We start from the raw sequence: 25,199 nt of genomic DNA on the forward strand, positions 1-25,199 counted from the left end.
CCTGCTCCTTTTGACATTCACCTGTCTCAATCTGTGGTACCTCTATTTCTTTATTTCTTTTGGGACTATGGAATTTTGTTCAGCTGGGCCTACTAAATTTGCCTCATCAAGGACAGTTAGATGCTATCTTACTATCTCTCCACTTATCTGAAATTTCAAATGACTATTACCAGTTTTTTGTTCTTTCTCTCTCAGTCCAAAGATTATTCCCCTCAGTAGAGAAAATAGGAGATAAAATGGATTGAGTAGATGCTGTCTCTCTGCCTTCCATTAACATCATCTCCCCTATCTGAGCAGCCATTTTATCCTTCCCTCGATCCTCTTCTTTTCTCAAATATTGCTCAAAACAAAACAAAAAATTAAACAAATCCTTTCTGTTGTCCCGAGTTCAGCAGCCTCAGCTCATTCTGAGCTTCAGGATGGCTGACACTGTGTTTATAAGACAGTGTTGTCAATCACTGTTATCCGATCTTATTTCCATCTTTGCTATGCTTAGTTGTTTAGAAAAATTATCAAGTATGAAGTGCTGTTCAAATGTAAGATATTGTTATTATTATAAAAATGATCTCTTCCAGTTTGTTAACAATAGTTTGGTGGCATTAATTCACTTCATGGAGATAAATTGTTAATTCCCAGATTGTAATTCAGTCCATTGGATTTAAGGGAACTTGCTTTTAAAATGTAAATGGGCTTTCTGTGAAGCTTATGAAGGTTGTATTATGTGTCAGGGTAGCATTCAGATTTATTGGGAAAATATCACAGTAGGATATTATGCCAACAAAATATACAAGGTGTCCACAAAATTTTAACATAGTTTTAAGCTTTGACAGCTTAAAATTGCATTAAAACTTTTGGGACATCATGTATATACTCATGTTCCAATTCCATGAATCAGTCAGGAAGACAAGATACACTTCCTTAGCCACAAGATGGCCACAGAGGTGGATGAGGGAATCGCTCAACTGCATGCATTTGAATGTCATTGCAAAGGTATCAGAAGTCAATGGAGTACACAGGCTTGCTTTCACTATCTGCTGGGTAAACCTCCCTTGCAGAAACCATAGCTTGGTCTGAGTGTGGAAAAAAAGAAACAGAAGTTAAAAAATCCTATTAGGGTCTGATGGTGGTGAGGATGGTGAGATAATAGTTGGAAGGGGAAGAAGTGGAAGACCTCTATCAAAGTGCCATGGACTTTGGGGTCATTAAAGCTAGTGCTATCCATTAAAAAGAAAAAAAAAATGACTTCTTAGCATTACACTGTGTAATTGGCTTCTGCAAGTTTTTATGAGTTGATGTGGTCCATGAAGCTTCCTGAGATATAATTCAAGGTCTCTAAGCCGTTCTGTCTTCCTACCCTCTATAGCATGTGGATATAAAGTATTACACTGATTAGATCAAAGACGTTATTGTTTTACAAAAATGAAACCTGAGAAACTGAAAGTATGTGTGTATGTGTGTTTTAGATATTGAATTTATTACATTATTTCTATAAAATTTCCAGACATTGTGCTATGCACTGTAATTTTAGCAACTCATTCTTTATTCAAAATGATGGTGTCAACTACCTTCTGGTCTGAGGAAAGGCTGACATGTTTCCATAGTGAAGGCAATTGAAACATTTTAATCTATTAAATTTAAGGAAACTTTTTTTCCCTACTCTAATTTCTCCTTAAATTATAGTTTTAAGCACATAGTATGTACTTAAAAAATGTTTATTGCTTGATTGATTCTATGAACATCTTACTGGGTTTTGGTCACTCTATAGATAATTCTCTTTATTTCCAAGAATCAAAGAAGGGAGGAAATAATCTTATTTTTCCACCCAGAGTATTCATTCTCTATTGTCCCCTCTAACTCTGAAGCTTTTGTTCCTATAATACCCTACCATACCCAGAGGTATCAAATTTGCAGGGTGCTTTGGCTGGCTAGCCTACACATCTCCCCAGAACATTGAGAATCAGATTAAGAGGTAATTGGGAAATGTTTAACTAAAATCAATATAAACACAATACAACATAGGTAATGTTAATTTGTGACTTTCTAAGTCAATATGAATCCTGCTTGTAGATATATTATTTGAGTTTAACACCATTACTGTAAACAACCCTAAAATCCAAGTGTTTCTAGGTTTGAAATCCTTTCCAGCATTAAATGTTCCCTCCTCCCCATTTCCTCCTTTCTTCCTACCATTTATTCCTTTTATGTTTTAGAATTTAGAGAGTATGAGTTGAAAGGGAATAAGGGAAAAAAGAAGATACTGTTTTAAAAAATAAGGAAAAAATAAAGTCTTAAAGTGATGTGAGGAATACAAGCTGGGTGTTATGTGGCCAAGAGCTAAAGCTTCCAAAGAGTCTCTCATTAATGTACCATTTGCAGAGAGCTATAAGAGGTTTTACACAAACTACCAGTATCTTCAAAGCAGCACTAATAGATTGATGAATCAGAGACTTTTCCCAAAATTACTGTTAAATGAAAAATTATAGCTGTTTATAGATTATTAGATTTTATAATTTTTCATTTTCTGAAGAAGGAAATGGAAACCACTCCAGTATTTTTAGCAAGAAAACCCCAAATGGCGTCATGAAGAGTTGGAAGTGATTGAATTGACTGAACAACATGATTATTAGTTTTATGGATTATTAGATTGTAAGCTCTCTTTGAGGGCAGAGACTCTCTTTTTGTCTTTTTTTTTGTATCCCTAGAACTTTGCACAGTACCTGGTACATAGTAGGTACTTAAAAAATATCTGTTTATTGCGATTTTTTTTATTGCTTGCAAAGACACGTCATAGAACAATCAAAACTGTATTCTTTTTTTTTTCTCTTTTGCTACTCAAGTTGCCCTGCTGCATATCTATTTGGGTTTCATCAAGAGAATTTCACTCTGACCCACAGTGCCATATTTTCACAAAGGGAATATGTTTCTTATCACAAACCTTTCAGTCTGAGGCAGGGAGGAGGTAGGGAGAATCAGTCAAATAATGAGAAAAATAAAATCTACCCTTTTGGTTTTGGAATTTGCATTAGGACCTGTAATATTAATATCAATATCTTCTTCCCAATGATTATCATTTTTTGTGGGGCAGAGAAACAGGGGAGAGAGATACTTAATCTGGGTCTTTTCTTATTTGTTTCTGCAACCATTCAGAAAACTGATGTTATGAAAGGAATATTTATTTTTTTCTTGATGGTCTAGAAATATCAAATGCTTTCTTGTAAGAATTGAAAGATGCATTTTGGAATCACCAAATTGTATTCAATTGATCCTCATGGACCTTCAGAGTGACTTGAGTTTGATTTAAAATTTAGAACCCCCAAACTTGACAAATTATGTTCACAGCTGGGCTCAAGTAAAGCACTAAGGGGGCTATGGTATACTCGTCATTTCTAAGTCATATGGAAGAAATAAATGAAGTATTTTCTCCAAGAGAGTAATAGGAAAACATTGGTAATAATGGTTCTCAACTCTGGCTGTTCTCTGTGGTTACCTTTCTGAATTCAGAATCAGTTTAGAAATTATAGTACAATAGGTGGTTATCTTGACCTTAAAGAGCAGGCCACTGGCATAGGTAAGAAATAATCGGGCTACCAGGTAAATAAGAGCACTGAGCATTTCATGGTAGAAAGGTAGAATGGTGGTCTCATTCTTCTCTAGTCAATGTCATGTCTACCTGGCATTTAATATTTGTACGTAATTTCAACTTCCAGGAGTATAGTCATTCTGTAAGATCATAGGATCTTATATTTAGATCTGGAAGGGACTTTAGGGGTTATCAAATCTATGTCCTCATTTGATAAAGAGGAAAGAAAAGCAGAGAGAATAAATGACTTGCCCACAGTCAACCAACTAGTAAGTATTTATGGTGGGATTTTAATGCTGATCTTCATGACTCTAGATCACATACTCTACATGCCTCACAACTCTAGAACCCTGGGGTAGAGGGTGTTAGGTGATGTTTATTGACAAGGAAATAGAAGAGAAAAAAGCAAATGTCTAATTGAGATTTTAACATCATCCTTTTTTTCTCCTGATCAATTATTTGAAGCTCAGATTCTGGTAGCACTATGTCTAATTCACTCAAGTGAATGGGTATCACCACAATAACCACTAATTATTAGTATTTTGTAGGAACATTACTATTTAATAGATATGGAAGCCGTGGAGAAATTTTAAATAGAAGCAGCCAGAATAAAACATGTGTGAGGAATGATAATAATCCTTATCTCATTTATCTTTTATATATTTTAATGGCTTGATTTCTCTTCCCTTTTTAATTTTTTCTACATCTTACTTTAAAAGTGTTGCATGAGGAAACAACACTATGCATTTTCCTACAAAATGGTTTAAGTGTATAGATTCATGAAAATTGCTCAGAAAGTCCCAAATATCTTGGATGGAATTGTGTTATTCCCCAAAAAAGAGGAATTAGGGAAAATAGTGTTTTCTTCCAATTTCCTATTGGGACCCAATTTGACATTAAGCCTACAAGTCAATTTTGTTTACAATAAGCATGTAGAAAGAAGAAAAGATATTGGCATTACCATGTTTAAATTAAAGAACACTTAAATGAGTTCATCTGTACTGAAAGCTATGTATTTACAAACTTACCCTCCTTGAAATACCCAAACTCCCTGAAAAGCACAAAACATAAACAATCTTTTTCTGGATACCATTCATTGCTAATATAAAGAGGATTCAATCCCAATTTACCAAATGGCCTACAAATCAAAGTAATACCAAACTCTGTTCTGTTCCCAGGTTGATGAATAACTCTCATTTACCTTTATGTAGAAGCATTTTAAAGACATCATGTTGCCTCTCTACACAACTTTTTAGACAAAAAGAGCACAAAGATGATAAAATGTTTAGAATACAAGAGGCTTTCCATTCAAGGAATGGGAAAACTTACTGTCAGAATTAGTAATGCCAAAGCCAGTAAAAGGTTGACTCCACTTTGCTTTCTTTTAATAAAGGGCACTGAATGGGGAGAAGGGAAAATGATTTATGGTTTTCTGCCATGGCTACAGAACTTTAATCTATAGCTCAGGAAAGGGTGCAAGAGCAGCTTGAAAATTATGCTGAGCTTAATTATACTTAATGTGAATTATTCAAAAGTGCAGAGACTAAAAATTTATTTCATACAAAGAAGCTTGACATTTTAATTGGTCCTTCAGAAAAGAGACAAAACAATTTCCTCTCAAGAAAATTTACATCTTCCCCATCAAAGCAGCAGCCTCAACCAAGCAGAACTTCATTAACAAGATTAATTATCACTCCAGTGTCTGCCTCATCAGGTGTATAGCCCAGGTGAAAAGCAGAATGCAAAGTGACATCTGACATCATTTCAAACATATAGCATTGATTCAAATGGGGGAAAGTGACAGATTGAGGTCACTGTACCTTGGTCATTAGCCATTTTGTCAGGGTGCTCCACTGTAAAAAAAAAAAAATAATAATAATAAAAGAAAGGGAGAGAAAAAGAAAAGACAATATCATTAGACTTTGACAGTTCCCAGCAGAGAAGTTGACATATCAAATCAACAATTTTGTTAGCAGATTTTCATACCCAAACCAGTGCCCCATTGCACTGAAAATATAGTCACTTGGATTAAAGGAAATAGTTATCTGTTTTCATTTTAAAAGGTCTCTAAAGAAAAGAAAACGAATCATTATAATTGTTATAAAATCCCCAATATTCACCCCTCCAACAACAGGAAACTTAATGGTGTTCATACCTTCGCTCAACATGATCTCTGAATAATTATGTTGAAATTTTAATTAAAGGTAGAATTAGTAGGAAAAAAAACGAGAGCTCAACTACTAAATAATTATTACCTACATAAAGAATGTTCTCTCTGACAGATATTTTGCATTGTCAATGATCTTTATAAAAAAAGTTTATCCCATTTCCATGATGATGTGTGATAATGTCATAAATGAATAGTACAATCTAAAATAAGTTTGATAACACTTTAGAATTTGGAGACAGCAACAAATTTTTAGCTGTCAGTGTCTCAGATCATTTAGGAAACTCTTTATCTCTTGAACAAAAAAAAAGCAGGTAGCTTTTTGGTTAGCAAAATTTAAGACAGGAGATGGGAGAAAACAAAATTTCAATATTACATTTCTAGAAACCTGATATGTATTTTTATACCAATATAGTTTTTTTTTTCTATCAGATTGGAAGTTTCTCAAGGGCAGGGGCCATATATATTTATGTGGTCTAGTAGTTATTTGTCTAGAATAGATATTTATAGATATTTGTTTAATTGGATTTGATTGAGTATTATAGACTTTTGTTCAGCTAATGTTAACATTGTATGTTGGGGCCTACCTCATTCTTTTAATGTCATACAATTAGAGCTACCTCAATGACACTAAACTATCTTTGAGACCTCTGGTATGCCTGTGTAAGTTTGCTTAGTTTCTTGGGGTACATCTATAAGGATTTATGAGGTTGATCCTGGAATGCAGCATTGGGTCAAGTCACTGAACCTCCTTGGGCCTTAGTTTCCTCAACAATAAAATGAAAGGATTGGACAACATGACTTCTGACATCTTTTCTGGTTTTAAAGCTATATTCTGTGTGCTAGTTATGTTTATGCAGAAAAAAAATACTGTTTCAGACTCACCTATTTCATTTCCACCCCAGAGAGCTACCTCACAATGTATGCCCTTGATTACAAGGAGACTAGACAAGAGAATATAGATGGACAAAAGTTCCTTTCAAATTAATAGGATATATGTGTTTGCATTACAAGAGAACGGATTTAAGAATTAGGTAATCCACTACTTTTATATTTGCTTTTCAATGACATGTAAAAATGGTAAATGCAGAGAGGAATTTTGTAGGAAAATGTACTTTCCATTGAGTCACAAGAAACATTTTTTGAATCATGAATTACTCTGGAGAAAGTTTTAATGATATAGATAAAATTAGATTTCCATTAAAACTGAAGTTTACTTATTAAATACACTTTTATTTGGTAGCTCATAAGGCCATCTACCACTTAACGCATTTCTGCTCATCATCATTCGGGAGAGACAGAATTCAACTTCTCCTTGTTCCATGAAATATAATTATTGGCTAGCAGTTTCTTAGGACAGACCACAGAATTTAATTGGTCCTTGAGAAATGTAGCTGTCATGTCACACAAATTATAGTATACTACTATTCTCAGAAGAATCACAAATGCAGGTGACTCAAAGGTCAATGAAAAGATTCATGGGAGGTATAAGTAAGCTATAGCATATCTCCACAGAGCTCTGGCATCTGATAGTAGGAAAGGGCTCCAAAGACCAAGGAGTACATGACATTGGACTTGGACAAGAATCTTCTCATCAGGAGATATGGAAAGTGGCCTTCCAGCTTTTACTGGTATTCTTCCTGAGAAGGGTAGCCCTCTACTTCTTGAAACATCTTAATTCATTTTGGAGAGTTCTAATTATTAGGAAGTTTTCCTTTACAGGACTATTTGGTCCTTCTCATTCTGGAATCAAGCAAAAAAAGCCTACCCTTTAATCTCATAGTCCTTCCGACATGTAAAATTATCAATCCCCTCCCCTCTGCAAGTCTTCTCTTTTCCAACCTAAATATCCTCATCTCCTTTTACTATTTTCTAGACATGAACTCAATCTCTCCATCGTACTTGTTGGCTGCCTTCCTCTGGACACTGGTCAGTCCATACTCCGGAGACTGTGACCCACATATTGGGGCTGTTAAAAACATTGCTCCTTCTCTAGGGGAAGTATTTGATTAGATCTTTAATTCACTTTTTCATGATGATATATTTTATGTCATACATCAGGTACAATTCAACAATGATGATGCTGATGTTAAACAGGAAAAAAAAGTCATAGAGATTATAAATTATAGGCCAACGAGTTTGACTTTATATCTTGGCAAATTCTGCAATGCCTTACTTAAAAGGAGTAGGAGAAGAGCCAGTGTTAGTTGCTTTCCTCAGGCAAGAGCAGCATACCCAGATCAGCTTACTGTTTATGTATGCCCATGGTCTACACATGCTTAAACTCGCTAGTTTATCAATGTCTTTCCTAAAATATGGCACCCTGAACTGAGTGCAGTTTTCCTGATGTGATCCAAGGCAGAGTACATCAGGTCTAATGGTTCCCCAGGTCTGGATTTGAGAGGGGCAGAGATGAGGAGGAGGAGGAAGAGGAGAAAGGAGAGCGTTTCTCACTAAAGCCTAAAACCTAAAGATTTGCATTCATGCTCTTAGCATCTATACCACACCACTGATGAATATTGAGCTTTCAATCTACTAAAATGCTCAGATGATTTTGCATGAAAAAGACACGGTCAATGACTTCTTCTTTTTATTTTTCTGAAATGGTCTTTCTGAACCCAGGTTGGAGCAATGATCACAAACATTAAATTTCATCTTATTAGGTTCAGCCTAATATTTTTACCTCATAAAGATATTTTTGAATCCTGACTTCGTCATCTGTCAGTTATCCTTTCAAACTCTGTTATCTTCAAATGTGATGAGCATAACCAACTATGCCTTTTCTAAGATGTTGGTAAAAATGTAAATCAGCAAAGGGCCCGTCTTGTCATGTCTACTTTCATAACAACTTTCATATATGCCCCACTCTTTCCTATGACACAACAACATTCCTGGTGCAGGCCCCTTTTACCTCATGCCTAAATAATTGCTATAGTCTAACTGTTGCCTCAAGTCTCTCCCCATCCCATTCCACCTTCCCCTCAGCTGTCAAAGTGATCTTTCTTGAAGTCAGGTTTGACTACATTACCTCTTGCCTCCCATTGAATAAAATTGAGTGACTCCTTTCGTAATCTGTCCCTTTCCTACCTTTCCAGTCTTCTTGACCCTTACTCTCCCCCAAATACTCTGGAACTTGGTAACACTGACCTTGATGCAGTTTCTTGCACATAACACTGTTCTTCTAGCTGTTCCTTATGCCTGGGACTTTATTCTTCACCATCTCTGCCCCCTAGCTTCTCTGGCTTCCTTCAGATCTCAGCTACAGTCCTACCTTTTGCAAGAAGACTTTTGTGGCCCTCTTTAATCTGAGTGTCTCCCTCTAAAACATTTTATTCCTATATGTATTTGTGCATATGTGTGTGTGCTACCGTCTAGATAACGTAGCTATAGAAAGCTATAACAATTTATCTATCTCTATCTTGTTTTCGTATAGTTGTTGCATATAGGTTTCCCCATGAGATAGTGAGCTCTTTGACAATAGGCATGACCTTTTTTAAATTTTTCATTGTATTCTTAGCATGTAGCACACTGTCTGGAACATAGTAGGCACTTAATAAATTGTAGCTGACTGATTGACCAAGGGGACTCCAATGGAGACTTCCTTCCAATTTGCCATCAAACCATTAATTATTACACCTTAGGTCCAGGTATCCAACCAGTTTTAAATTCACTTAATTGTATTATCTCATACTTTCCCAGGTGTTTTATAAGTATATCATATAATATTTTGCCAAATGTTTGTTAAAATCTCGATAAATCATGTCTGCAGAATTTTCCTGCTCTACCAACTTGGTAATGCCATTGAAAAAAAAGGAAATAAGGTGAGGTGGGCACCAATTGTTAACTGGCTTTATATATTAATTGCTTCCTTTTCTTGATATTTATAACCAATTCTTTAACATATTCTAAAATTTACTAGAAATTAAGTTCAAACTCATTGGATTACAGTCTGCAAATTCGATTTTCATGCTTAAAAACAAAACAAAACAAAACAACAGGGGCAGCTAAGTGGCACAGTGAATAGAGTACCGGCCCTGGAGTCAGGAGGACCTGAGTTCAAATCTGGCCTCAGACATTTAATACTTACTACCTGTGTGACCTTGGACAAGGCACTTAACCCCAATTGCCCTGCCTTCCTCCTCCTAAAAGATACCCCAAAAATCAGTAGTGCCAATCATATGCTTGGTGAGTGCCACACAAGATATCATCAAAGACATGTATGAACATACAATGAAATATTTGACAAAGTTTTTCATGCAATTTTTGTGGACAAGATGGTAAGATATAGGATATATTCCTCTACATTTAAGTGAAACTTAAACTGGTTGTATGGCTGGATCCAAAGAGTGGTCACTGCTAGTTTAATGTCAGTTCGGAAGAAGGTCTTAACTGCAGTGCCCAAGAAATCTATACTTGGCCCTGTGGTGTTTAACATTTTTACCAAGGAAAGGGAAGCGATTGTATGTATCCTGTTGATACATAAACAGGGATGGATAGCCCAAGTATTGGAATGATTTCCACAAAATAATAAAAGAGCTAGAGGAAGATCTTTGGTACATGAATGGATCTGTTATAGAGGATTTATGTACTCAGATACAAATCTAATAACCCACACCAGAGAGAGCCCAGAGGCACTAAAATATCAATGAAGAGATAGGGATATGACTTTAAACGAGCACCCCAATATAACATTAGAGGTCACTTTGCTGCCATAAAAGCTGCGTGTGGTAGAAGGAAAATAGGGAACAATGTCTTAGACCTCTCAGTGTCCAAATTGACAAGAATGTTAAAGAAACAATGGATGTAGCCATCTGGGGCTACCCTCGAGAGACTCTCATCAGCACATACTCATTTTAATGGAAATATTTGTAGGTGGTAAAAGAAAATCTGCTTCATGTTCTTCATTTTCATTATTCTCTTTTTCTTTTGTCTTCAACTTAGTGCATTCATTATCCACAGACTTAACTAAAAAGGGTTTTTTTTTCCTACAGAGTGACTAGAATTAATGTGCATTTTAATGGAAATTCCACATTCACTGTAACCTTATGGCTCTTTTCTGTAGTTATTAATGGCTGTCTTGATGTAACTTTGATTTTCTTCAGTTAAAGTACCAGACTCTGGCGATTATTGTTCCAAAGGAGAACTAAACAAATTCTGAGGTTTACATTTTACTGGAGTTGAGGAAAAAAGTTGATATTTGTGCCAAGGATTTGTGTCTTCTTCTATCACATACCACTTGACTATCTTTACAGGTAGCATTAGGTAGTGAATTTATAGGATCATAGGATTTTAGAAGCCTTAGTTTTTTTTTTCTTTTGAAAGGTGTCGACATGCAGGACAAAAGAAAGACTAAGGCTTCTAAAACAATTAAAAAACTCCTTTTACCAATGTGTATCATGACATGTTCTGCAGCTGTAAACTTAAAAAGTTGCCCAGGGCCCTGAGCATTTCATTTATTTGCCCAGTATGTGTCAGAAGGTATGATTTCGCTATTCCTACTCTCCCACCTCCCATCCCAAATCATTTCCCTTCCTTTCTCAAGAAGTTTCATACCTGTCTCAGTCTTTCTCTTCTCCTTAACTCTTTCCCTTATACTAAGTGGCTTCAACATTTATTTTAATGTTCCCCAAAACACTCTGACATACCAATTCTTCAGTCTCCTTGAATCCTATGATCTAGTCCAGCCACACTTAGGACTATTATTATCCCAGATCTCATCATGACTCAGACATGTTCTGTTTCCTTGATCAAAGGCTTGGATAGTCATTTAACTGACTATAATTTCCTATCATGTTATATCACTCTATATCTCATTCCTTCTAAGTATTTTCTTTGCACTCATATCACCTCTACTGCTTCCTAATACATTATCAGTGTTTTTAACTCTCATCAAGTCCTGAAATAAATCAAAGCCATGAGCTGAGGATTAAAGCATCCTTAGTTGTGATAACAGTGGTGCAAACCTGCCACCCTGGGGGATGTCCCATGAGTGAAGAGCACAATAGATTTCCCAACTCCAAGACCCATGCAAAAGCTTCTTATACCTTTAGGAGGAGAAAAGGAGGAGGTAGAATGAGATATCAAGGCTTGAACAAGTGACCCTAGTGGCCCTTGACAATCCAGTCAAAGAAAACCACTTCATTTTGGTTGCTTTGCCCTTCATGTCATGAATCCCAAAGGAAAGGGGCAAGGACTTTAGAAGCTGAGGTCCAGCTTAAGCTAGATTCCTTTAAGAGGTAAAATCTCTGGGTGGAGGGATTTAGGATATGGATCAGCTCAACCTCATCAAGAGTACATACCGTGTTTCCCCAATAATAAGACACTGTCTTATTATTTTTTTTGGACAGAAAAACACCAGAGGGCTTATTTTCAGGGGAGGGCTTATTTTAATGAACATTGACAGCAATTTGGTGATTACAAGCAAATTGTAATTACAGTGATTACAAGCAAATCACTGGGGAAGAACAGGATGAGGCGCTCACTGCTGCAGCTCTGATTGGATGCAGCTTGGAGCGCGGCATGCATTTCACCCGGGGTGGGGGGAGATGGTGCATACAGAGGGTACCGTAATGTAGCGTGTAGCGCAGGGGATCACCTTCACTACAGTAGCAATCTCAATAGGGCTTATTTTTGGGGGAGGGCTTATTTTAGAGGAATCTTGCACAGTAAGGGGAGGGCTTATTTTCGGGATAGGTCTTATTATCGGGGAAACACGGTATCTTAAGAGTAAGAATATAATGAAATTACTGAAATACTGACATTATTAGGATAATTAAGGGAGTGGTGTTCCTCATTACATTTGATATTAACAATTTTCCATCATTATATGAACACCTTTCTGTCAGCCAAATACTCTGGCTTCATTTTCTTCCTTTCTCAATTGACATTTGATTCAATTCTGCACTTCCTTACACTCACAAATATCTTGTCTACTTGTCCATTGCCACTCATCCCTTTTAAAACACTGGCCCTGGTATTACTCCTATCATTTATCTTCTCTCTCCTACTCATATGTTACTAAACAGATCTAGAAAAAGTCACAACCTAAGTTGACTTCGTCTTCTAGAAATTTATGTTATCCAGATTCAGCTAGGCCCTCACTATTCCAGGGTAATCCTTTTACTTCTCCTTGATTGATTTCCCATCCCACTCCCCACAGAAACTACTCTAAGACATCTTTTCTTTACTTATACCTCCCAAAGTTCCTCCTCTCTACATTCTCCCAAATGGTTGTCAAACATCTTAATTTTCTGTAAGCTCCCCTTCTCCCCTTGACATCCCCTATTATCTCTTCCTTTCCTCTTATCTCTGATAATAAGATTGGTCTTTTCTTTTCCAACATAAATCATCAATACGTGCCCGTGATTCCATCTACTTTTTAATTCTATAGCAGACTATATTCATTCATTCATCAAAGCCATCATCCCTGTCTCTTTATATCCTTCTGTCTCTCCCTGCCTAATTGTTCTTTCACAACTTCACTGAAACAAGCCTGTCTTCCCGTTAAAAAACAAAGGAAAACAGCAATAACAAAATGCCCTCTCAGGTGACCTTCCAATACCCTCAAGATATAATCCTCTATTTCTCCTGACTTTCACAACCAAAAGCTTAGGGGGGAAACAACAAACAGACGTTTCTATATCCACTTCCTCTCCTCTTACTCTTTTCCTCTGTGCAATATGGCTTCTGACTTCAGCGTTCAACAGAAACCTCTCTCCAAAATTGCCAATGGTCTCTTAATTGTCAAATTTGTCGGTCATTTAAGAAATCTCTTTCTTGGTCTCTCTGTCACACTCAACATTGTTGGCCACCTTCTACTCCTGAAAACTTGTGTCTCTCTTGTTTTATTTAATCTCCTGGTTCTTCTCTTATCCATTTGCCTGCCTCTTCACAGTTTCTTTTGCTGGCTTAGTCTCAGTTTCCCAAACTTATTTGGCCTATCACCCCTTTAAAAAAATCAGTACCCCCTTGAAAATCTACTTTCTTTAAACCTTTAACAATTTGGGGGAATTTGCATCATTTCAAAATATGTGTATATGCATGTGTGTATATATTATATATACACATATGTATATATAATTTTTAAAGGACGCATCTTAAATTTAATAATTTTTTGTAAATTTATGGTTTTTTTCCTGCATTGAAATTTTGATGATACAATATTGTATCATATAACTGTATAGCATCATACTGTAAACAAGTCATCATTACATGTACCTATTCCTGCTAATGCATGCTGGACTTCCCAACAATTTATGACATGCTCACCTTTCAATATTTGCTTGTTAAGACCTGTCAGTGGACTTGACCACTGATAGATTATACCTTGCATTTTGTGGGTTTATTTGGAAAATAATGTAATCACTATGACTTTAGCTGTTATATAATAGATGAAAATGTGCAAACATTTTTCAAAATTTTCTTATTTTTTCTTCTTTCCTTATGCTTCCGCTGCCCCCTTATTTTTATTCAGTACACCCCAATTGCACTGGAGGCTACTACTGCCCCTCCATCATTCCAGCATTCTCCCAGTGGGAAGTATTGACCACTTTGGGAACCAATGATTCTATATCATATCTGCCAGCTCTGGGTATTATCATAAGACTTTCTTCTGGGCTCTCTTTTCATACTCTCTCGATAAACTCATTAGCTATTTAATTATAGTCTCTATCCAAATGCCTCCCATATCTATATATCCTGCCCTAATACCCCAAGTTCCAGTTGTATGTCACAATTGCCAAATAAACATTTCAAACTGTATGCCCTGAAGATATCTCGAAGTTAACATGTGCAGAACAGAACTCATTAACTGTCCCTCAGACATCATCTTCAACTAACAGTTCTTATTTTATCATGTAATAATGCATCTTTAAATTTAAATGATTTAAAGCTGCTATTTTCTTAACTTTATATTTCCTTAGACTTTATAAGAGATGATAATTAAATCTGCTGAATATTATTACAGAGCCGATCAAACAGTTTCAGGAGAAATAAAGACTAACTTAGAGGAGGCTAATTATAGAGGAAATGTACTTGGCGTATACCTGTATGGAAGCACAATTAGCAATGAAATAGTGGCCAGTTTGCAACATTTTCAATAGATCCCTTTGAGCTTTCTGGTTTCAGGATTGCTGTTGAGTCTCTCAAAGAAAACAAAGAAGGTAGCATTCTGATAAAATGGAAAGGATTGCTAAAGCAGCTTTGTGAGCTAAATTTACTTAAACTAGAGAACAACTGAATGAGTTTCTTTGAGGTTGATTTAAACCATCATGGCTTTACATTTCTTCTGATGGATGACTTTTGCTACCAACAGAATATCTGTTATAATAAGAGATACACAAGTGACTTACTTGTCCCTTGTTAATTATCATTTAGGGCAGGAAGCACCAACATTTTTGCATAATTCAAATGTGTTCAGGAAAAGAAGCCTTTTTTCCCTCCTTTACCTTATGGGCTAGAAAGAGATTTGTAAGAATTCCCCGACTATTATTGAACACGACATATTTAGGAGGGCAGATATTAAACATTCATATCAGAGAATTGGATTTATTCCTCACGGACTATTACAAGTTATAACAAATTCCTAGATTTATGTTGGTGGTATATTCTGATATTCTCATCTCTAGGAATCATTTCCCAGATGAATTTTAATATCTTTGGATAAACATATTTGGATATTATATTCAGTTCATTAAATAATCTTTTGGGGTTGGCTATCTATCTCTGCTTGGGAATCTTGTGACGTCTCATTACCCTGCCTGCTTATTATGTTTGGTTGCCTTGATTCATTTTTGGCTCTCCCTGACATCTTTTAGTTGGCACAAATTGCAAGCATGAAATTAAGCTGGCACCCATCTAGGTGGAGATGAAATATTTGCAAAGTACTATCTAGTCACATTTCAGGATAGCATCATGAATTACTAGGATTGTCCAAATAATTCATCTGGAGTAAAAACTGACTTGGTCAAATAAGCCCTAACAATCTGATTAGAACATAATAAGCTCAAAATAAATGCATACATTTTTTCTTTTCCTTCTTCTCAACTTCTCTCTTCTGTCAAACTTGCTCTCCCCCCCCGCCACCAAAAACAAACAAACAACAAATTTCCCTACTTTATTAAGAACTGTCATATGTTCAAGTTGAACATTTTCTTGTGTGCTTGCTGTAGGCACCCGTGTATGTAGGTACCAAAAACTAGACTTCTGTTGAATTTACATGTACATGCCTTAGAACTACAAGTTTTCCTGGTCCATTTCCCCTAAATGCATGGGGGCAACTAAATCAGGTACCATAGAAGTGATCTAAAGCTTCCTTTTTTTGGGAACCCAAATAATTGAGTAATGATTTCATTCAATTATCATCATTATCTACTTTTTTCTATTGCTTGATAGTTTTGCAAAATACTTTATCATAACTGATCTGTCAGGAAGATGACCTGTTATCCCATTGCAGAAAAGAAAGCTAAAAATGTTCAGAGAGATTAAAATGCCAAGTGTCTTGGGTTTCACAACTACTGTTCTGATGCCACGAGATTAAGTTTGAGGAGTGACTGGCTATATTTTTAAGTTTTCATCCAGATCATAGTATTAGGTACTGCTCCTTTCATACATGAACTTTTAAAAAATTTATTGAAAGGATCAGAACAAAAATATTTTAGGTGAAATACATATAAAAGAGCTGGAGAAACAAATTGTCAATCTTGAGAGATTGAAGGGGGACGGTTCCTCAGACAAAAATAATGAGAAGATCTGATTAAAAATACAGAGGAGGAAAAAGTACTAATGATAGAGATAAGTACAATACATTGTTTACTAGCATCTAATTTAAAGAGGATTGTTGTCAGAACATCAGCATTTGTTACTCAGGAAACTTGGCATCAAAGAATTTTGGGGGAATATGAGACTATTATATGATACCTCTTTTTGTTGTATCAAGCAGAAATGCGTATTTTGGGTTTCTCAATCCATGTTAGAGATGGGTCACTTTACATGAAGATTCTCTGATTTGCAGCATTAGAAGACAGAGTAGAGAATAAACATCACAAAGCAGATCAGGAGTCAGTGTTTAAAGAAGGTAAATGTAGGAGAGGGATCAGAGAAGCTGAGAGAACTTCAGGAAGCCAAGACAACAGAAGCTATTGTAGCAGAGAGGCTGACAGAAACTGATGGCAGCTTACTTCTCTCCGTTCTTCATGTGGGAAGTAGATCTAATTGGAGGAAAAGTTCTACTTTTTGAAAGAACTAATTGGAGTAAAGATGAATCTTCTACAGTACCTGAAAAGCTGACCAGGGGAAAGGCTGCCCTGCTCTCTAGTACCACCTGATGCTTGAAACAGGGGCAACCTCTCAACAGTTTGCCTATATTTCTTTTTTACTTTTCTCTATGACTCAAAGACTTTGGGAAGCAAAACACAAAGGTCTGTTTTTAAGAATGTTTGTTTAAGAATGAACAGTATCACTTAATACGATGTGTGATTATGGGAAGCACACCAATGTGGACTCAATAATTTTTACTGTGTATGAAGATGTGTATTTCTTCCACACTAGGGATGCCCTTTATCATCTTTGTTGTAGCCATTGATAGTCCTACTCTATGAATACCCTTCACCCCCAAGACTTAGCAGGTCTCTTCAGGCACCTTACCCTCTATACACACTAAAATAGTGTGATTATAGATATAGAACTCAAATGGGCCTAACTTATAAGACAGCTAGTCTCTTCTTCTCTGTCTCTGTCTCTGACTCCGTCTCTGTTTCTGTCTCTGTCTCTCTGTCTCTGTCGTCTGTCTCTCTGTCTCTCTGTCTCTCTGTCTCTCTCTCTCTCTCTCTGTCTCTCTCTCTGTCTCTCTCTCTCTCTGTCTCTCTCTCTCTCTTTCTCTCTCTCTCTCTCTCTCTCTCTCTCTCTCTCTCTCTCTCTCTCTTTCTCTCTCTCTCTCTCTATGTCTCTCTCTCTCTCTCTCACATACATTTTACCTATGAGGAAATGGAGGCCAAGAAAGTTGAAGTGACTTGCCTAAAGGTCATTGAGGCATGAAATGGCAGTCTTGTGACTCTAAATTCATCCCTCTTTCTATGTCACCATGCATGATGATTTAGGACTCAAGTAACCCTTCTTTTCAACTCTATCATCTTGAAAATATATTTAAATATCAACTAGAGAAATTCCAAATTATTTCAGGTATCTATAAGTAGATTAGAAATTCCTGAATTATTGGTGCCTGCAGAATCCAATGCAGTATATTTCAGGAGCAAGGGCTGATATTAAGACCTTATCTTGTTATGATAACTGACTTAGGCTTTTTCTCTTTCTTTCTTTTCTTAAGGGCATAGATAACTATGCTTCTTCTGGGAGCTATTTTTATTCTCTGAAGCATGCAGCACTTTTCTGTGGAAATTATACAGTAAGAAAATGTTCTATGTTGCCCCAATTGCCTAAAATAAACACATTACTTCCATATGAAATTTTCTTCCTTAGCATTTTCAAAACTTTCTTTTACCTACATGGACAATAGCCCCTGAAAGACAACACTTAAAGTTGGTTATGTTACAACATTCACATAACTCATTGGTTTTCATCTTTATCCCTTCACATAAAATGGGTGATGGATTTCATGTTTTGAATGCAGCCAATACACATGAAATCAATCCAAAAATTCCAAAAGGACTCTAAATGGGGAAAGCGAAGTTAAGTGTGTCTGTCTCACTGGAGACTGCAGGAAACTTGGCCACACAATAGATCTTTCTTTCACATTATGGTTTTAGCATAAGGGTGCATGTTCATTTACTGTGAATGTTCACCACAGTTCTGCCACTACCATAAGTATCATAGAGAGAAGAAGTTTCTAAAGTTCTCTCTAAAACTACTTTAGAAAAATCTTATAGGAGCAGAATGACAAAAGGAAAAGTTTCAAACCTTTTAATGTTCTGAAAACTATGGGGTCAGAGAGAGGCCCCACTCCTTTGGAATTTCGGGCTTGAATTCTAAAGTAGTACACAGTGTCAAGGTTAAGATCCATAATTTGATGAGTCAGTCGATCACCACTGATTGATTCCATAATCCAGTCATCAATTGGTGTATTTTTGTCCAATGTATAAAAGAGGATGTAGGCTGCAAAAAGGAAAAAAAAATATTGAGGGTGTTAATAAGTGGAACAAGCTTGTTGTCATTTTGGTTCAAAGCACATTTGTTTCCTTGTTATCATTTATAATTTTGGTGATACATTAGCAAATATAGTATAACACTATACTTATAAGTAATGATTTTTACCCCCATCCTCATGTATCACTGGTACTGAATAAATAATGCTTCAATAATGCCCAATATTTCTATAAGGAAACAATCATTAGAAACAAAAAAAGAATAAATTTCAAAATAAATTACATGTTACTCATAAATTCCAGTTGTCAAGTTTGCTGATAAGTATCATGAAGATGAAAATAGGTGAATATATGAATGAAAGTTTTTTATACTTTGTAGAGGGGCAATAAAATTGATTTTGCTATAAAATTCTTCACTAATGTCTCATTAAGTCATGGAGCTAACCAAGTTTCTCTCTCTAGCATAGTTAAGTACAGAGATGTTCTTTAGAAGATAACCACTAAGTGATGAATTACTTGTGTAACAAAGAAAAATGCAAAATGGATCTTAATTTTATCTGGCACCTTTCTGTTTTTAGAGTAATGACGGAAGAGTGGTGGAAAAGGATGCAAATATAGTACTACCTATTCATGTTAACCAAAGGTCCACTAAGTAATTATTGTGAGCAGGTCTCCTTTGGAGGGTCAACATTTATTGGATATAATATTGAAATTGACGTTCTTTCATCTTAATGTAAAAATTAAACCAGAAGACAAAAAGAAGTTGAATATTAATAGAAGAATGGATAACAGCAATGTCGAATAATGGAATGTATCCAAGTACAACCAGAAACATTAATTCAAGAAACCCACAGTTAGAATGCCTTGCAATGCTCAAGGTGAGCATAAGCAATAAGACCACAATGAGGATTACCGCTGCTTACGCTTTTACGCACATTAAGGAAAAGATGTATGTGCAGGAGGATAGTAAAAGTATGTTGGAAAATGTGGATATATAATATGCAAATATATATGGCCTTTTAAGTAATACACATATATATGTATATATATATATATACACACACCATAATATACATGATATATAAAATAGAAAATATTTTAAAATACATGTTTGGCAATATATTTTCTATATCATGTATATTATGGTATATATTATATGTTAGGCCTAAAAGGTAAAAAAATTAAAGACTTTGCAAGAGTGTAACACAACTTCTTTTATTAAATTAAAAAAAATATTAAACTGGAGATACAGAGCATGATGGAGTTCTCTTATTAATTTCTTAACTTGCCTTAATGATAACTTCATCCTTTTAATATCGTAGGCACCAGCAATGAAAAATTCTCTTACCAGAAAAAATGAATTAATTTTTATAATGAAAATGCTAAGAACTTTGGGGATAAATTACTTCATCTATAAGAGTGGGGAACCTGCAGCTTCAAGGCCACCTGTGTTCCTCTAGGTCTTCAATACAAAGGACCTCAATGAGAATCTAGAGGGACATATATGGCCTTGAGGCTTCAGGTTCCCCACCCTTGAACTAGAATATGTGAAAAAGGAGACTTGAAAAGTGAAGGAATTATGAGACATAAATTGTAGAATTTGGGAAAATTGATTAAATGAAATTTTTCAAGGGAAAAATTTTCAAAATAAAAAGAAATAATTCTAGAAAGGAGAGAAAAAAGGGAATTGTCTAAAAAGATTAATGTATATGCATAGGGAGTTCACCAACTAAATATTATTTCATAGGAGCACATACTGAAGATAGATGCAAAAGCATGTAATAGAAGCTGAATACAAAAGTGCAGCAAGGTCTTGTAAAAATACACCCTGAATCACAAACTGAGCTGAAGGGATTAAGGAAAACTAAGCATAACACATTTGAAGTGGCTGATGGCAGCTGAGGATGAATGAGATGGTCAATTGACAATGGAGAGGAGGCAGAGAGAACTTCTTGGAACTTCTTTTGTTTTTATTTCCAACCCTCCTTTACAGTTTCTTTTCATGTTCTGTTTTCCCTCATTAGCTTGTAAATTCTTTGAGGTCAGGAACTGTCTTTTTTCATATTTTTATCCCCAGTACTTAGTACAATGCCAGATACATAGAAGGCACCTAATAAATGTTTGATTATTGACTACTGATTCTGGGTAGTTAAGAATGGACAAAGGCAACTCCCAAGTCATTGTTGGTGACATCGGCAGGTTCTTAGAGAAGGGGAGAATTACCAGAAGATTACAGCAGGAAAAATATTATTCTAGCTTTCCAGGTGGGATCTGAAATGGTCCTCTGGCTTCAGTGTTGTTGCTTTCTACTGTGCCATACTGCTTTGCCCAGATAAAAGTTAGAGGAGTTGAAGAGATTAAAGAATTGGGAGGCCAACATATTTGAATAGAAGGAGTTAGGAATCAGGACCCAGAAGAATTCGGTGAATTGGGAATTAAATATGGTGAAGTGGATAGAAAGTGTCCTGCAGTTCCATAGCTGAAAGCAACGAGAATCTGTGAGGATAGAGTGAATTTCAAGGGAACGATAGTTGCTAAATAATCATGGCAGAAGAGGCCTGAACATGACAGTAGAGAACAAGGAGTATACTAACTTTCCTTCCTTTGTGTGTTAGGGATTATGAAGAACAACAAAATCTTCAGAACAAGGCTAGGTTTCACTGAGCACCAGAAGATAGAAAGTATTTTCAAGTTAAAAATCTAGAATAGAGGCCTTCCTTCAACATTCTTGTCATTGTGAGATTATCATTGGGGCATATGTCCTATCCATTGGCTATTTCTCATTTTTGCCACGTGATGAGTCTATTTTCTTTCCTAGGACTTCATCATTCTAACCCTACTTCTAATGGCTCTTTGACACTTTTATTCATTTTTTTGCTTTGTTCTACTGTCTCTGTCTCTGCCTCTCTCTCTCTCTCTGTCTCTTTCTCTCTCTCTCTCTCTCTGTCTCTCTCTCTCTCTGTCTCTGTCTCTGTCTCTGTCTCTCTCTTTCTCTTTCTCTGTCTCCGTCTCTCTCTCTCTCTCGCCAATGGAATTGCCCATTAACAGGCCCGTATGATCTGTTCTGAGATTGAGTCATGTGGAAGCCTGAGTCATAGGATCCTGAGTCCCATGGAGCCTGTGGTGGGAGGAGCTTGCTTAAGGGGTAGAGGAGGAAGTGGGAGAGGGAGGTAGAACTGAGAGAGAGAGGAGGCAGAGAGAGGTAGAGTGGCTAGGTGGGTGAAAGAGGGTCATTTTGCCCAAGGGAGCTTGTTTGTGGGGAGGGCTGACTCAGGGAAGGCTTGGGGATGGTGGTACTCCATGCACTAATAAAGTATACCAACTTATTTATTACTATGGTGGATTTGGCTTTCTGCTATATGAATAAATATAAATAAATATCTTGATTTTATCTTCAAAGAAGAGAGTCTGTTATATCTTGTTGTATGTTTACAGAAATCCTGGGAGAGGGTTTTACTAATGTTTTCAGGGGTTCTAGGACTGTTCTGCAGACAGAGGATGAATTAATGAAGAGACTGGCAATGTATCTTGTGGCCTTGCTAAGCCTTGTCTCCCCAGGAACTAAGATTGCTGAGAACTTGCCTCCTGTCAAGATGAAGAAAAGACCTCCATTTGGGTATTAAGTGCTGTGCTTAAACTTGTTGTTACTCTGGGGTAGATTCAATTGTGATACAGGGGTGGGGAACTTTTGACCTTTTTGTGTTCTATGGTTGAACAAATGAATGTACTTTACTTATATTTGGAAACTAATCTCCATTTGAGAAGAGGGGCTTTGTGGTGGACTGAATGAAGGTACAGCCTAGGGGTGGAGTAGTATTTAGAACAGGGACTTTGTAACTGATTGAATGAATGTAAGATCCTGGGGTGGGGTAGTCCTTGGAGATTATTTAATCACATTTAGTAAATGCTGTATTTGGAATGATGTCATGTTTTGATCTTCTCTGTTCTTGGTTGGTCACTGAGTAAAATGGAGAGCACCTATGCTGGTATTCTGAACCTTGGGAAGTTGCCTTTGCTTGGCATTACATTACACCTCCTTTCTCTTTCCCCTCCAAACCATGCCATGCAGTACTGTAAAATTAATGTTCCTAAACACATTGGACTTCTTCTGCTTACAGTCTGACTGGAATTTAAGGCTATCCACAATTGGATTCTGACCTAGCTCTCTATCTATGACTATTTCTTAACAGGAATGATTCATTCTAATTAGGTGACCTTGCTATTCTCCACCCCCCCACCCCCCACCCCCAAAATAAGCTGGCAATTGCTTAATTGTTGATATGTCCCATGGTAAACGCATTCTGAAGATAATTACAAAAGAGGAAGGATTTACAAAAAAAGGTTTCTAGCAATGAAGAATAATTGGAATAAGTGGATGACCTTCCAAGGTTACTGCCTTGAAGGGAAAACATTTGTGTTGTATAGATAAACTGTGGATTATTCATTGAATGGTAAATCCGGATTATTTTGAGTCATAGCTCTTAGGGCCTCATATAGAAACACTTTTGCTACATATATATATGTATATGTATATGCATGCATATACATACATACATACATATATTTGCTCTTCCTCCTTTTCTCCTTCTTATGCCCTTTCTCCTTCCTCTTTCAAACATTTGGCTAGACTCCAAAGTGTGAGGTTGGGAGATAGTCTTTAACTCCTGGTTGCTCTGAATGTTCAGTCATTGGGAATCACTTTTGTATAAATATGGAATATAGGCTCCACCCATTGTCATTTGTTCCATATCCCTTTCCGCCGCCATCCACGTTGTTTTTCCTGGATTACCAGCAGTGTCACACTCCAGAATGCAGATGTGTAGGAAGATAATATCAAACACACATATATAGTCCTGGTGTGAATAAAAATACTCAAGTGGTGTTCAGTGTTTGAGTGAGCCTTTCTTTTTTAGATAATTTTGGTCTTGTGAAAGTGTAAATATATGGAGAGGGAATGTGGAGTACTTACCGTGTTTCCCCGATAATAAGACCGATCCCGAAAATAAGCCCTCCCCTTACTGTGTAAGATTCCTCTAAAATAAGCCCTCCCCCGAAAATAAGCCCTATTGAGATTGCTACTGTAGTGAAGGTGATCCCCTGCGCAACACGCTACATTACGGTACCCTCTGTATGCACCGTTCCACCCCCCCCCCAAGGTGAAACACACGCCGCGCTCCGAGCTGCATCCAATCAGAGCTGCAGCAAGTGAGCGCGTCATCCTGTTCTTCCCCAGTGATTTGCTTATTGAATAAAGGTACATTTTTTTGTTCACATTTACCTGTTTATTAAAATTGCTGTCAATGTTCATTAAAATAAGCCCTCCCCTGAAAATAAGCCCTCTGGTGTTTTTCTGTCCAAGAAAATTAATAAGACAGTGTCTTATTATCGGGGAAACACGGTATTTTTTCCTTTGTTTCTCTAAAGTCCACTTATCATGTTAGAAAGTTGTTAACTTGACAGGGTTAGAATGTAATGTTCCACAACTGTACAAAGGGAATAATAGTAACACCCACCTCCAGTTGTGAGTATCAAATGAGATAAGATTTGTAAAACACTTAGCACAGTGGCTAGAATATGGTAGGTGCTTATTGCATGCTTATTTCCTACTCCTATTCCTATTACCCATTTATGCTCCCATTTCAGATTAATAAAATATACGCAAAATGATATGAAAGATGATCCTTATACTTCGTGGATTGCCACACACCCTTTCGTCTCTCAGAAGCCCTTTATATCAAAATCCAAGGGAAGAGAGAGTATCTTGGACATGGGTGGGGAACCTGTGACCCCAAGGCCACATGTAGCCCTCTATGTTCTCACGTGTGGCCCTTTGACTGAATCTAAAATTCACAGAACAGTTTTCATAACTTGATAACATTTATCCTGGAGTCTCTCCTCTCCCCCTACTAGTTTTAGATACCCTGGAACTATATAGAATAATTCTAATGACTCTTTTGTGATAAAGATGTGCTTTAGAAATTATGCACTTGTAATACGGGTGCCATCACCAGGTGTCCTGATCTATATTTTGTCACTACACCCAGATAGTTCTGGTGAAGAAAATGAGGTTGGTGATCTTGCACAGCTCTCCCTAAATTAAATCCAATTAATCTGCAAGTCATGGCATCACCTTCTTGATGTCATGGTCCTCTTCAAGAATGAAAGAAAAACATGTCCATAATTTAAGCTTCCTCACTGGGGACCCAACTAGTCAGTTACAGTTAGGCAATGCAGATCCATCCATCCTTCCTTCTTTCCTTCCTTCCTTCCTTCCTTCCTTCCTTCCTTCCTTCCTTCCTTCCTTCCTTCCTTCCTTCCTTCCTTCCTTCCTTCCTTCCCTCCTTCCCTCCTTCCC

General features: G+C 36.6%; 1 protein-coding gene across 1 annotated transcript in view; it reads right to left on the reverse strand.

The window, feature by feature from the left end:
• DCC (DCC netrin 1 receptor) overlaps window positions 1-25,199 on the reverse strand; it is a 1,052,419-nt gene that overhangs the window by 138,056 nt on the left and 889,164 nt on the right. Inside the window, exons 21-22 of the mRNA XM_069102085.1 lie at window positions 18,660-18,854; window positions 5,401-5,433 (exon numbers count right to left, since the gene is read on the reverse strand). Coding sequence (XP_068958186.1) covers window positions 5,401-5,433; window positions 18,660-18,854 — 228 coding nt within the window. The remainder of the gene's footprint in view (window positions 1-5,400; window positions 5,434-18,659; window positions 18,855-25,199) is intronic.

Source organism: Petaurus breviceps, unplaced genomic scaffold, assembly GCF_028583685.1.
Source record: "Petaurus breviceps papuanus isolate PSGF00001 unplaced genomic scaffold, PetGlider_PUasm1.0 128, whole genome shotgun sequence".
Lineage (NCBI taxonomy): Eukaryota > Metazoa > Chordata > Mammalia > Diprotodontia > Petauridae > Petaurus > Petaurus breviceps.